The following is a 12,225-nucleotide window of genomic DNA, read 5'->3' as shown; positions in this document are numbered from 1 at the left end:
CTGTAGAAGATATTGTGGAATTATTTTGGTCTCCTGTCTTTAATTTTCAGTATCAATGCAGAATAAATAGTATGAATTTTAAAAAGTAGTAGTAGCTCTTCACAGTTACAAATTGTTCAGTTAGTTTACTAATCACCGTCCTTTAAATCTCCAAAGAGGTAATAGTCTACCTTTTAGAGATTAATTGTTAATGTTCTCTGGGGAGAATTAAAGTAGGCAGATTTTTCCATAATGAATTCATTAAGTGTTATTAATTTAACCCTTGAATATACAAAGATGATTATTTTGAATATAAAATAAGTATATATTAAGACTTATTGCTATAACATTTAGATTATGTACAAAAAGTAAATCTCATGCTGCGTATGTGATTGATTATTTACTCTGGATAAGTGCTGAAGAGAAGTTCTATTCAAATGGATATGATAGCAATTAAAAACATAAGTTTTTTTGTTTAAAGATTGTAAGGTTAAATTTTAATGCAGCATACCATGTGTTACCCCCAAATTTTCATCGTTTACTTGCTAAAATAATTTCTACCTTTATCAGTAGCTAATTTTCAAGTTTTATATTTGGCAACATTATTAAAGAACATATACCCATTTAATAGATGCATAGTGACTCCCTTTTGCTGAGACTGGCTTTGAACTGCCTTTTACCATAATTTATTGGTGATTATCTTTTTTTTCCTTGTTGACTTCTATGAATTGTGTGTTTTCTGGCTCGTTAGTTTAATATACTGTTTAGGTTTTTGTTTTTAATGACTATTCACTAGTAATTACTTTTATATTTGGAGAACATGACCTAATCTTGTTGTGCGGTTTGAAACATTTTGGTTTTATTATACAAATTGTTTTTCATGAAACTAATTATTGAAGCATTTTAAGCCAATTATTCTCATTAAAAGAAAGGCGTTTATATGCTTGGGATCCATGAATAATTATGGGCCACAAAATGCTTGTAGTGAGAAAATCTTGACATATTTTCTATTCTTCTCTGTATAGCTGGTAATAGCAGGTCTTATTCTTTTTTGTGTGTGTGTGCCAGGGTTTGAAGTAAGGGGTACTCGATCACATCCCCAGGCCTATTTTGTATTTTATTTAGAGACAGGTTCTCACTGAGATGCATAGTGACTCCCTTTTGCTGAGACTGGCTTTGAACTTGTGATCCTCCTGCCTCAGCTTCCTGAGCCTCTGGGATTACAGGCATGTGCCACCACCTCTCCTGGCCAGTCTTATTCTTGTTTCATCATTTTCCTCATCCCCCACAAGGAAATACTCAACTGCAGAAGATCAGATGGTGCCAAGAGAAACTAAAATATGTCTATCTCCTCTCAAGAGGCCTCCCTTAGCTCTCTCTAAACTAGAAAGACTGACAATCCTCTTTTTGTGGGCCAAATCCATTTTCTTTTTCCCAAATAGAGTTTTGATAAAAAGGAAGTGGGAATATTGACTGTAATGTGCATTTTTAATTGGTTCCATTTTGTCATGTGCATTGTATTACTACTATTCTGTGTATTTTGTCATCTATAACAGACCAAAGTGTTCAGCTTCTAGTAATTTCTCATGACTTTTTCCTCTGAAATTTTGTTAGTGGAACTATGTTATAAAACTCACCTTTGGAATTTTAATTTTTCAAGGTGTGTTTTCCAGTCACAAACCTCAGAGAATACTTTTTGTTTTTTTCATGGAAATTTTTAAAAGGAGAGGAAGGGAAGATAGAAGATATGAGGAAGAAAGCTAATGTTGATATTTAATCTTCTCATAGGGCAGTGATAAGTTAGTTAATGTGAGAAAAATTATTTTCAAAAGACTGAATCACAAACTAAACAGGATATAAGAAATAAGTTTTTAAAAATGGACTATTACTTTCACTTGAAGAAAATTCATCTGCTGATTATTGATAAGTAATAGGTAAAGATACTTTAATTGAAAAGCAAAATTGATAATTTTAATTGTTTACAAAAGTGTTTTTGGTTTTGGCATATTCTTTTTGTTTAGAATGCAGGGCTATTTCACTTTAACCAGCACTTTGTAAATGTGTATATAGTAATTCTTTACTTGCATTTAAATTTAAAGTACAAAGCAATGTTAATCCAGAATATAAAATGTATAAAGAAGTATAGTGTTAATTAGTCTTTTAGAATAGGGAGCTGTTCTTCCAGGTACCCCTTATGCATGTGCTTTGATAGCTCTTGCCTTGATTTCTCTATGATGATAGAGATATATAGTTCAGCTAGTAAGAATTGGATAGATTATAGTAGTTTATGAATATTAGGGTAAACAGTTCCATTAGTGCCTTTATAGATGACCTAAATATTATATTAGAAGAGTATATCATTTACATTTGAATCACAAGGTGCTTAACAATATTTCATTGTTTCGGATTCATTATTACACATACAACTGTATCATTAAATTATATTTTTTGGAGAGAATTCTGGTCAACAGTATTTCATTTTAAGAAATGACAATAATTCACTATTAGATATATTACACAGAAAGAGTAAAAGATAAAAACAATGTAATGTTTTATCCTCATGTTGGCTGAGAGTATTATTTGCAAAGATGGTGTCCTATTTTTGTATTTGCCTCTCCAGTTCTGTTTTGGATCAAATTTGCCTAAAGTTAGGTTTTTTAAAAAATATTATATATACATATAGTTCCCATCAAGTCAACATAGAATTTTTAACGTAATAGGAGTGCTTAGTCTAAGGGGACTATGAAGATGACTTTAGTTAGAATCAAAGAAAGAAAGCAAAGGTGTGTATATCTAATATAAAATGAAGTGCTATGATAAAAGCTTAAAAAAGTATATATATAGGGCTGGGGATGTGGCTCAAGTGGTAGCGCGCTCGCCTGGCATGCGTGCGGCCCGGGTTCGATCCCCAGCACCACATACCAACAGAGATGTTGTGTCCGCCGAGAACTAAAAAATAAATATTAAAAATTCTCTCTCTCTCTCTCTCTCTCTCTCTCTCTCTCTCTCTCTCTCTCTCTCCTCTCTCACTCTCTCTTTAAAAAAAAAAGTATATATATATATATATTATATTATATCTGTACTAAGATATAGAAAGTATATAGTTAGGGAATGACCAAACTGAAGATAGGGCAAAGCTTGCTAAATAATGGGAGACTTTGGATGCCAGCTAAGGAATATACATGTCATTTTATCTGCTAATCTAGATAACGCTAAAGGCACTGTATAGAACCTGAGAGAAGAGCACTTATTTGTGTCAAAAGTTAATGTGCAGCAGTTGCCAGATGGCAGTGCAACAGCAGCCCTGTGCGGGCATTATCTGTGGCCCATGACATAGGCAGACCCCCTGGGCCACTTCAAGTATCCTGGGTGCTTAAAGGTAGGTATCTGAGAAGCTGTGCAGGGTGCCTTGTGTGCACATCTTTTGGTCTGCATAACTGTAGGAATGTCTAAAGCTGAAGAAACCTTTCTGTGGATTGTATCATAGCACTCTAACACCTAAGTTCCAAGTTGTAAAGCCAGAACAACAGTTTGAGACCAGAGACATCTTGCCATGGCTGCCAAGATGATTTCTTTCTATCTTAAGATTCAAACCCATATGACTACCTCAGTTCCAAATACCAGACGATATCATGGAAGGTGTGAAGGCCACAACTAAGTATGCATCATTTCAGACACGGAATGTCCCAAATCTTTATACCTTTCCTTGTCCTTACTGTCTTGAGAAAAACTTTGTGGAAGGAAGGGCTTGTAGAATACTGCATATTATCTCACAGCAACAGATACCAGACCTGTGGTTTGTTCAATATGTGCCTCAATGCCCTGGGGAGACTATGCAGCACCAGCTTCATAAAAAAACATATCCAGTGCCAGGGCCAGTGCCAATTTCCATGGATTATGGTATTGATGAAGAGGACATGATGAACCTGGTGCTACCATATTCCATCAGCTTCCATGACATGTTAAGTGTGAAACCTTTGACTCCTATGGCTTAACTGTACAACAGTGGAAATGACCTGGAAATGAGCCGTGGCACTGGGACAGGGTCACTTCTGACAGGTGAAATGGGTCTCCAGGTCAGAGTTCTCTTTTCTTTTGGGCTCTTGCCAAAGTTATTTTCCCTATTATTAACCTTGTTTGTCATTTGGTCTAGTGTCATTGATCCTCAATTACTTCCTAGAGCTTCTACCTCCTCTTCTGGAAGAAAATCCAGCTTTTTTCATTTCCACATATTCTTATTTCACACTTATTCCTTCCATCCAGTGTTTATCTCTCTGATCCTGTGAGCCACCTGGGACCTTTTCTGGGTCACAAATAGCACAATAAAACACATGTTGTCTTTCCTTGCCCGGGAGGTATGTGAACTCTGGCAAGAGTACAGCTGACCAGGACTGAAACTCATCTGTGCTGTGGAGCTATTTGTCAGAGGGTGTGGGCAGTGGCTACTGGAAGCTGCAATTTGTATTCCTGAAAATATTTCAGGAACCCCAGTAGGGTAAAAGTTCTGGATTTTGCATGATCTGATGTTGGAAGTTTTATTATTGATATTTTGCCACACTTCCTGCAAATGCTTAGAATTAACTGGTTCAGTCTTAAATGCCTGCAGGGTACCTTTTTTAGGAAAAGGTATAATCATATTTTTAGTGGAGGTATTTCTAGGTTAGGAAAGTTAAACTGCATTTTTCCATAAGTGGGGAGGAGGGTCAATTAAGAGAGGTAGGAGGACCATAGCTTTTTGGTTTGTATTTCAGTCTAACAAACGTGTTTTCAGATGACTGGGTCACATTTACCTTTCTCTTTGGGAGTCTGCATACATTCTTGTCCTGATGCGTGAAAAGCAGTCCTCTGATGATTAAAAAGGAGAAGGCATGAGGGCTTTGGTGGTTACTTTTATCCTTAACTTGGTAACTTAGATTAATCTGAGCATTATTTTACTGTCACAAATAGTTTTCTTATGACACGTTTTAGCATATAAATTGGTGTTTTAAAACTCTGCCTTTTAATTCAGAGAAAAGCTGTTCTGATCCCGTTGTTTCTTGTTGGAAGAAAGATTGCAGGGCATAGCATATTCTCTGATGAGCAGTTAATAAAAATTATGTACTCAGAATTTGGTTTAGTAGCAGCTCAAGAAACTTGAAGTTGAACATATTTCATGAATATTAATTATAAGGCTAAGAGCTGTCAATCTAATGTATAGGAGTAGAATCTATTAGGTTCATTCATTCATGTCACACATCTCTAGTTTGTGGTAGTTTTTTTCTGGTCAGTGGTTGAGGTTGAAATGACTCTGGGCCTATACACGTTGCTGTGGGTCTCTTACTGCCCATCATGAAAGAGCTAGCTGCAGTTGCCTAGTAACTAGCAAAGACAGGGTCCATTTGGGGCAGTGAAATTTTTTTCCTTAAGGTGTTGTTACTTAGAAGGACCTGCATGTTAAGATTAGCTTCTTGACTATAATTTCTGGAAAAAGTTAACTCGGACCTCCTTAAATTGAGATTCTCTCAAAACAAGTTTGGAGAAAAGTTTGATAAGGCTTTCATTTGAGGGATCTGAGAAGAGCAAATACATCTCACTGTTGGAACCAAGAAAACAGGTTAATGTGCAAGGTGTTGAAGATGTAAAATATGATAGTGTTGGCATACATGAATGAATGAAGGAGAGAGATGCAAATACAACAATTTACAACATTTGATGATTGCCATGATGGTAAGGCAGAATTTAAAATAATTCCATAGTTGTTCAAATGGGAGATGGGTAAGATTTGGGAACACAAAGGGCAAGGAAAAGGAACTAGCTGTATTTTGGATATACTGACCTAAGATGCTTAAATGACAATCATGTGAAAAAGTCTAGCAGACAAACTATGGCTTTAAAATATAAGATGTCAATGAAAGCTAGAATAGTAGTTATAGAAGTCATTCACAAAGAGAAAATTAAGTGGTAGTAGATTTTATCATGAAGTAAGGGAATGGTGAGTAAACTCTGAATGTTGCTAAACAGAGAGAAACCAAATTACAGGGAGATACCATAGCTGTGTTATAGCCACATAGTCAAGAGCATGGACTTTGGAATCAGACCATTTGGATTCAAGCCCATTTCTTACTACAAGGTCTGTGTGAACTCTAGACAAGTTAATTAACTGTGCTCCAGTAATCTGCAAAAAATGATCATGATTATAGTATCAATGTGAGAGAGGTGACAAATAGATACATGTACTTGACCTGGTGTTTGACATATAGTAAACTATGAATAAATGTTAGTTATATGTAAAGGGGAAATATAGAGAAAACAGTAATATATGATCATATTTAGATCTTTATTTTGAGCTTTAAGTTTTCTGGTCATCTCATAAATTTATGAGAATCCACATATATCTGGAGTTTCAGAATCAATTTTAAGTTCTTACAATTTATAAAATATTCAACTAGGCTTTGCTTTTTACAAAAGAGTATTGCACTCATAGATTCACAGGCAATTGACAACATGGGGAAAGATGGCAAGCACTTTTTGGAAAAATAGATAAGGAAACACAGTGAAGAAAAAATTAATAGAACTTGGTATCTGGGAAATTAAAAAGCATTGGATACCTATAGATGAATTAAAGAGATTTGCATTAATTTTCTTGAAGATCTTTTAATTATATTTGTATTATCAAATCTGATTTTTTCAGAATACTTTTGCCAGGCTTGGTATCAAATGCCTATAAAATCCCGACAGCTCAGGAGGCTGAGGCAGGAGAATCACAGGTTCAAAGTCAGCCTCAGCAACTTAGCAAGGCCCAAATCAATTTAGTGAGACCCTGTCTCAAAATATAAAAATAAAATAATAAAATATAAAAAGGGCTGGGTGACCCTGGGTTCAATCCCCGGTGCCAAAAAAATAAAAAAATAAATAAAGGAAGAAAGAGAATATTTTCTTAAAATCTTTTATTATGTCTCCTTAAAGGATACTTATAAAACCATTCGAGAAGAGAACAAAGTTTTTTCCTTTCTATCCCCTCTTCTTTTTAAATTTCAAGAGACTCATGATGTGGCCTGTTACATAGTACATGGTTTATTTCAAATTGATATATATCCTGACCTTAGTCTTTTTTTCTTTGTATTTTTTGGAGTCTTTATAAAAGTTTTATTTTATTGAAAGTTGTAAAATTGAACAATATTATTGATAATAAAATAGGCCAAGAGATAGGGATATAGCTCATTGGTACAGCACTTGACTAGCATGTGTAAGAGCCTGGGTTCAATCTCCAGGACCCAGTTTTAATTTTAAAACAGGCCAAACACTGGAACATTGGTTATACCCAGAAAGTTTGGAACTTAATACGCCATTAAAGTGATAAAGAAAATGTTTATAGTTAATTGAAAACCTAAAATTTTATATTGGCATCTCAAATCAAAATCTGACAGTTTTTTAAAATTTTTTTCTTAGTTTTTAAAAATTTTTTTCTTAGTTGTAGATGGACACAGTACCTTTATTTTGTTTATTTATTTTTATGTGGTGTTGAGGATCGAATCCAGTGCCTCACACGTGCGAAGCAAGCTCTCTATCACTGAACCACAACCCCAGCCCCTGACAGTTTGTTTTTATGGTATTTGTTAGGTCACACTTGGCAAAAATTGTATATTTATTTAGGGATACATTGCATTAGGAGTTTTTAAAATTTCTAATTCAATTAAAAAAAAATAAAAAGTTTTCACATGTTTGAAATTTGAAATTTTTAATATTTCATTTGCATTTCCAACACACCTAGTGTCTATAATTAATATTTTTTTCCAGCATATAAACCTTCAGTGGAAATTAGCCTTTACCTGGTTTAAGTAAGAAAAGTGATATTACTGAGATAAGAAAATAATAAACTTCATGACTTCAAATACATCTATCTTATCTCAAACTTTTTTCTCTCTTTTTTTCTTTTACAAATAATGCATACTTATTTTTACAGAATTTAAAAAATTTGTTCAGTAGTTCTGGCTCTCAAGAAGTATTAGGTTTGAATTAAAGATCTTTATCACTTAATTTACATTTTGTTTGAGACTTGTGCTGGTTCAAAATTTGTAATAAGGAAAATGGACTTAAATTTGAATTGTATATTTATAATTGGTAGGCTTAAATAGCTATTAATATCGTAAAGGAAGCAAATAGGTTATAAAACCTCAAATAAAATGTTTGTTTTTCATTTTATTTTTTTAGAATTTCTTCCTTTAGCAGATTTGAAAGGAAGGGAGAATAAGTGTAGAAGAAGGGCTTTGTAGGCTTAGTTTTTAAATCAGGGCACAGATACAAGAGATGTAAAGAAATATATGATAAGATATTTCAATAAGTGTGACCTAAGGAGCATTATAAAATTAATTTGGAAGCTTAGACTTAGCAACCACATGGGGATAGATGTATCCATACCCTAGAATGAATGATAAATCTTCTGTTTCTGTTTGGAGGATGGCCATAACTTTTGTTTTCTCCTAATAATTTTATTTGCCTTTTAAAATTCCCTATACTGGTTTTAGCATACCTGAAATTTTTAAACAATTAATTTGAGGTTAATTTAAATTTTATGGTATGTATTACTGAGTCAACTGTAAGCAATTTTCATGCAAAGAATATATGTATGTATATATATACACAAACACACACACATACACACACACACACACACATATATATAATACACCAGCAAATGAATACTTTGAATGCTTATTGCCTGAACAATGTATGTTATTTTTACATGAAGAACTGCCCATTTTAATACATGTTTTACTACATAATGTGGACATGGCTATTGTTGATATTTTTCTAATTAATTTATATTGCTTTCCACTAATATCAGAAGCTTTATTGTACAAATGTCACAGAAAGAAAGTTCAAAGAAAAAATGAAATTTCAGATAAACTGTTGCTTGTCTTTTAAAAATTGTCATTAAGTTTGGTTATTCTGTTTCTCATCTTAGTTCATTTATTTCAGGAAAGAATTGACTATGCAGGTTGAATATCCCCTACACAGTATGCTTGGGACTAGAAGTGTTTCACATTTTTAGCTTTTTAGGATCTTAGAATATTTGTGTATAAATGGTGGATATCTTGGGCATGGGACCCAAATATAAACTCAAGATTCATTTATGTCTATACCTTGTATCCTAAAGGTAATTTTATACAGTATTTTTAATATGCCTATCTTTTTACTATGACCTGTCATATTAGGTCAAGTAAAGTATAGCATTTTCCATGTTGGTGCTCAAAGTTTTGGGTTTGAAGTCTTTCACATTCTTATTTTCCCAATTGAGATGCAGATAACCTTATTATCTAACAGAACACTTTAAACTTGTTTTCAAAATAAGCACATCAACATAATCTTTTGAAAAAATATACTCAGAACAGTAATTTGAGATGTAGTATCACAAAATGGAAAGATCTAGTTGCCTCTTTTTGTGACTTTAACCTAAAAATGATCACATGACTTCTAAGCTTTGTTTTCTTATCTCTAAAGCAAGTGATTAGGACTTCTTTTATAGGTGGATTGTGAGAATTAAATGAGTTAATAAATGTAAAGCTTATTTGTAATGTACTGATAATAATGGTGCTCACTATCTATTCTAAGCTCCATGAGGAACCCCTGTCTGCTTCTTCACCATTGTAGCCCTTAGGAACTAACACAATGCCTGGCAAATAATAAGGGGCTGATAAATATTTGTTTTTCCTACCTTTTTACATTGGTAAATAAGAGAAAAATTAACCATCTTTCATTTCTTATAAAGCTTATATATTAGTTCACCATAAATTGTTTCAATTGGTCCATAAGCTTCAACTAAGCATCTCTTTTTTAAAACTTTCTTATGCTCTTACTGCATCCCTTAAAAGTCTCTCAAACTCAAATTATTCAAATTTTTAAAATGTTATTTTATACTTATTTTGGATTCTGAAGTTGTTGAAACTTTCACATTGACTTTTAAGAATATTCTGTCATTCTGAAACCTTCCCTGTGGAAGTAACTAAGTTGAGTTTTGTGTGCAACAGATGCACAACATGGGAAAATTGCATGTCTCAATGAGATGAAAATACATCTTTCTTGAGACACGTGGGACTATAAATGATAGGTTGTTGTGTTCCTCTCTGTTGAAAAACAAAGGCTAAGTGAAAAATGTCTATTTTCTCTTTTGATTATCACTAGTAACAATTACTTAATTCATCAGTCCATATGGTCAAAAACACAAGTGGCTTTATGGTTATGAGTACTAAACCTGAGATCTGATCCTGCCTTAGGTACTTCTAAGTTGTATGGTCATGAGCAAGTCATTCAGCTTCTCTTGAGAATGTGTCCTCATTAATAAAAGCAGATAAGTTTTACCTTGTAAGAACTTTGTGATCTTCAGATGACAGCTGTTAAAGTTTATGGAGCTGTATCAGAGTGTTCTGAATGTATAAATATACAATATTTATAAAAAGAATTTCAATTATATTGAAATACAGTTATCAAATTATTTTGAAGTAATATGGTAGCATATGGTTCTTTTTAATAAAGAGTGTTGTTGTGAATTTAATGACTATAATTTTTGAAGAAATTATGAACATAAATGATGTTTTGAAATACCTGTAGCAACTCTAATATATTTGAAAGAAATGCCAAGCATCAGTTAGGTGTTAGAGAAAGTAATGTTGTAATTGTTTCTTCTCATGAAAGTTTAGACTCCTTGAACTCTATCATCTCCAAGTTTAAGAACCCCATGATATACTAATGCTGGTTATTTTCGTGAACAGTGTATACTTAAAGACATATCTCCATTCAGGGTGCTTAAAATATATTTTTCAAGATGATATCTTATAAATTACTTGGAATTAAGTTTTGTAAATGCCAGCTCTTAAAGTCTAAGATTTTTGATATCAAAATATTTTGTTGCCTTTACAAAGAATCTTATGTTGGGGTACAAATCTTTAATTAAATATGCAACTTATATAACTGATTTCTACCATGAATTATTGTTTCTAGAGCTTCTCTTTAAAAGGAATTAAATTTCTTTTCTAAACTTACTACCAGGATCAGCCAAGATCTTGCTCTCATTGCTCGGGAGATCAACGATGTAGCAGGAGAGATAGATTCAGTGACTTCATCAGGCACTGCCCCTAGTACCACAGTAAGCACTGCTGCCACCACCCCTGGCTCTGCCATAGACACTAGAGAAGAGGTAGGAGATCTTCATGGAGAAATGCATAAGGTTCTTTCTTTTCTTTATTTCTTTTGCTTTTAGCTTTTTGCTTAGTTTTTTTTTTTTCATTTTTTTTTTGGGGGGGGTGATATGTCCACCCTTCCTGTTTGCATGAAGCTCTGCATTTTCCAACTTTGCTTTAACAAATTTCTTTTATGTGTTTGTAACAAAACAGTAAAGGTTAACATTTGGTCTACTATTAAGATGGAGGTGGAAAATAATTTAGAATAAGAACTTTGCCTGCAAATTTCTGCTCCTAGCTTTACATGAAATGTGAATCTAAATGGTGTCTAAAAAGCAAACCAAAATTTGATATGATAAATGCTTGTTTTGACTGCTAGTTAATGAGTTACTATCTCTAATAGCAAAAAAAAAAAGATAAAAACACTACAGTTTTTACTGCTTTAAGTGATAATTATGTTAATGAATTCAGATACAGTTATATACACAGGGATATTTTAAAAAACAAAGATGTATATTATGTATACATATACACACTATATATGTATGTGTATGTGGGGTGTGTGTGTGTGTGTGTGTGTGTGTGTGTGTATGTGTATGTATATGTATAGATTTTCAAAGTATTCTTATAAACTCTGAAATTTAAGTTAACGTATGTAGACTATTGCCTGTACAAAAAAAAAAAAAAAAATCAGGACCTCTGGCAACACAAATCAGAGGACATCATTTTACACAACATGTTCCAGAAGTTGACTTTAATTTATAAAATTAATAGTACTATTGTCTCTTGTCCCTCAGTATCAGTGGGGAATTGATTCCAGGATCTTCCCTTCTTTCCCACTGTACATATCAAAATCTGTCCCTTATGTAAAATGGTATAGTGTTTTCATATAACCTATGCACATCCTTTTGTGTACTTTGATTCACTTCTTGATTAGTTATAATACCTAATACAATGTGAATGTTATATAAGTCATTGTTAAACTGGATTGTTTTCAGAGTAATGACAAGGGAAAGTCTACAAATACAGGGTTTTTGTTGTTGTTGTTTGTTTTGCTTTTTAAAGAATACTTTCAGTACTTAACTGATGA

General features: G+C 33.1%; 1 protein-coding gene and 1 pseudogene across 1 annotated transcript in view; both read left to right on the top strand.

Moving 5' to 3' along the window:
• The window catches only part of Cep170 (centrosomal protein 170), a 118,036-nt gene that overhangs the window by 84,719 nt on the left and 21,092 nt on the right, over positions 1 to 12,225 (top strand). Inside the window, exon 15 of the mRNA XM_026390736.2 lies at positions 11,005 to 11,152. Within this exon, the coding sequence (XP_026246521.2) occupies positions 11,005 to 11,152 (148 nt within the window). The remainder of the gene's footprint in view (positions 1 to 11,004; positions 11,153 to 12,225) is intronic.
• Positions 3,128 to 3,832, top strand: LOC113184153 (E3 ubiquitin-protein ligase RNF114 pseudogene; annotated as a pseudogene).

Source organism: Urocitellus parryii, chromosome 9 (genome assembly GCF_045843805.1).
Source record: "Urocitellus parryii isolate mUroPar1 chromosome 9, mUroPar1.hap1, whole genome shotgun sequence".
NCBI classification, from domain to species: Eukaryota; Metazoa; Chordata; class Mammalia; order Rodentia; family Sciuridae; genus Urocitellus; species Urocitellus parryii.
Note: the sequence above shows the minus strand (reverse complement) of the source record. Positions and strands in the feature narration are given on the sequence as shown.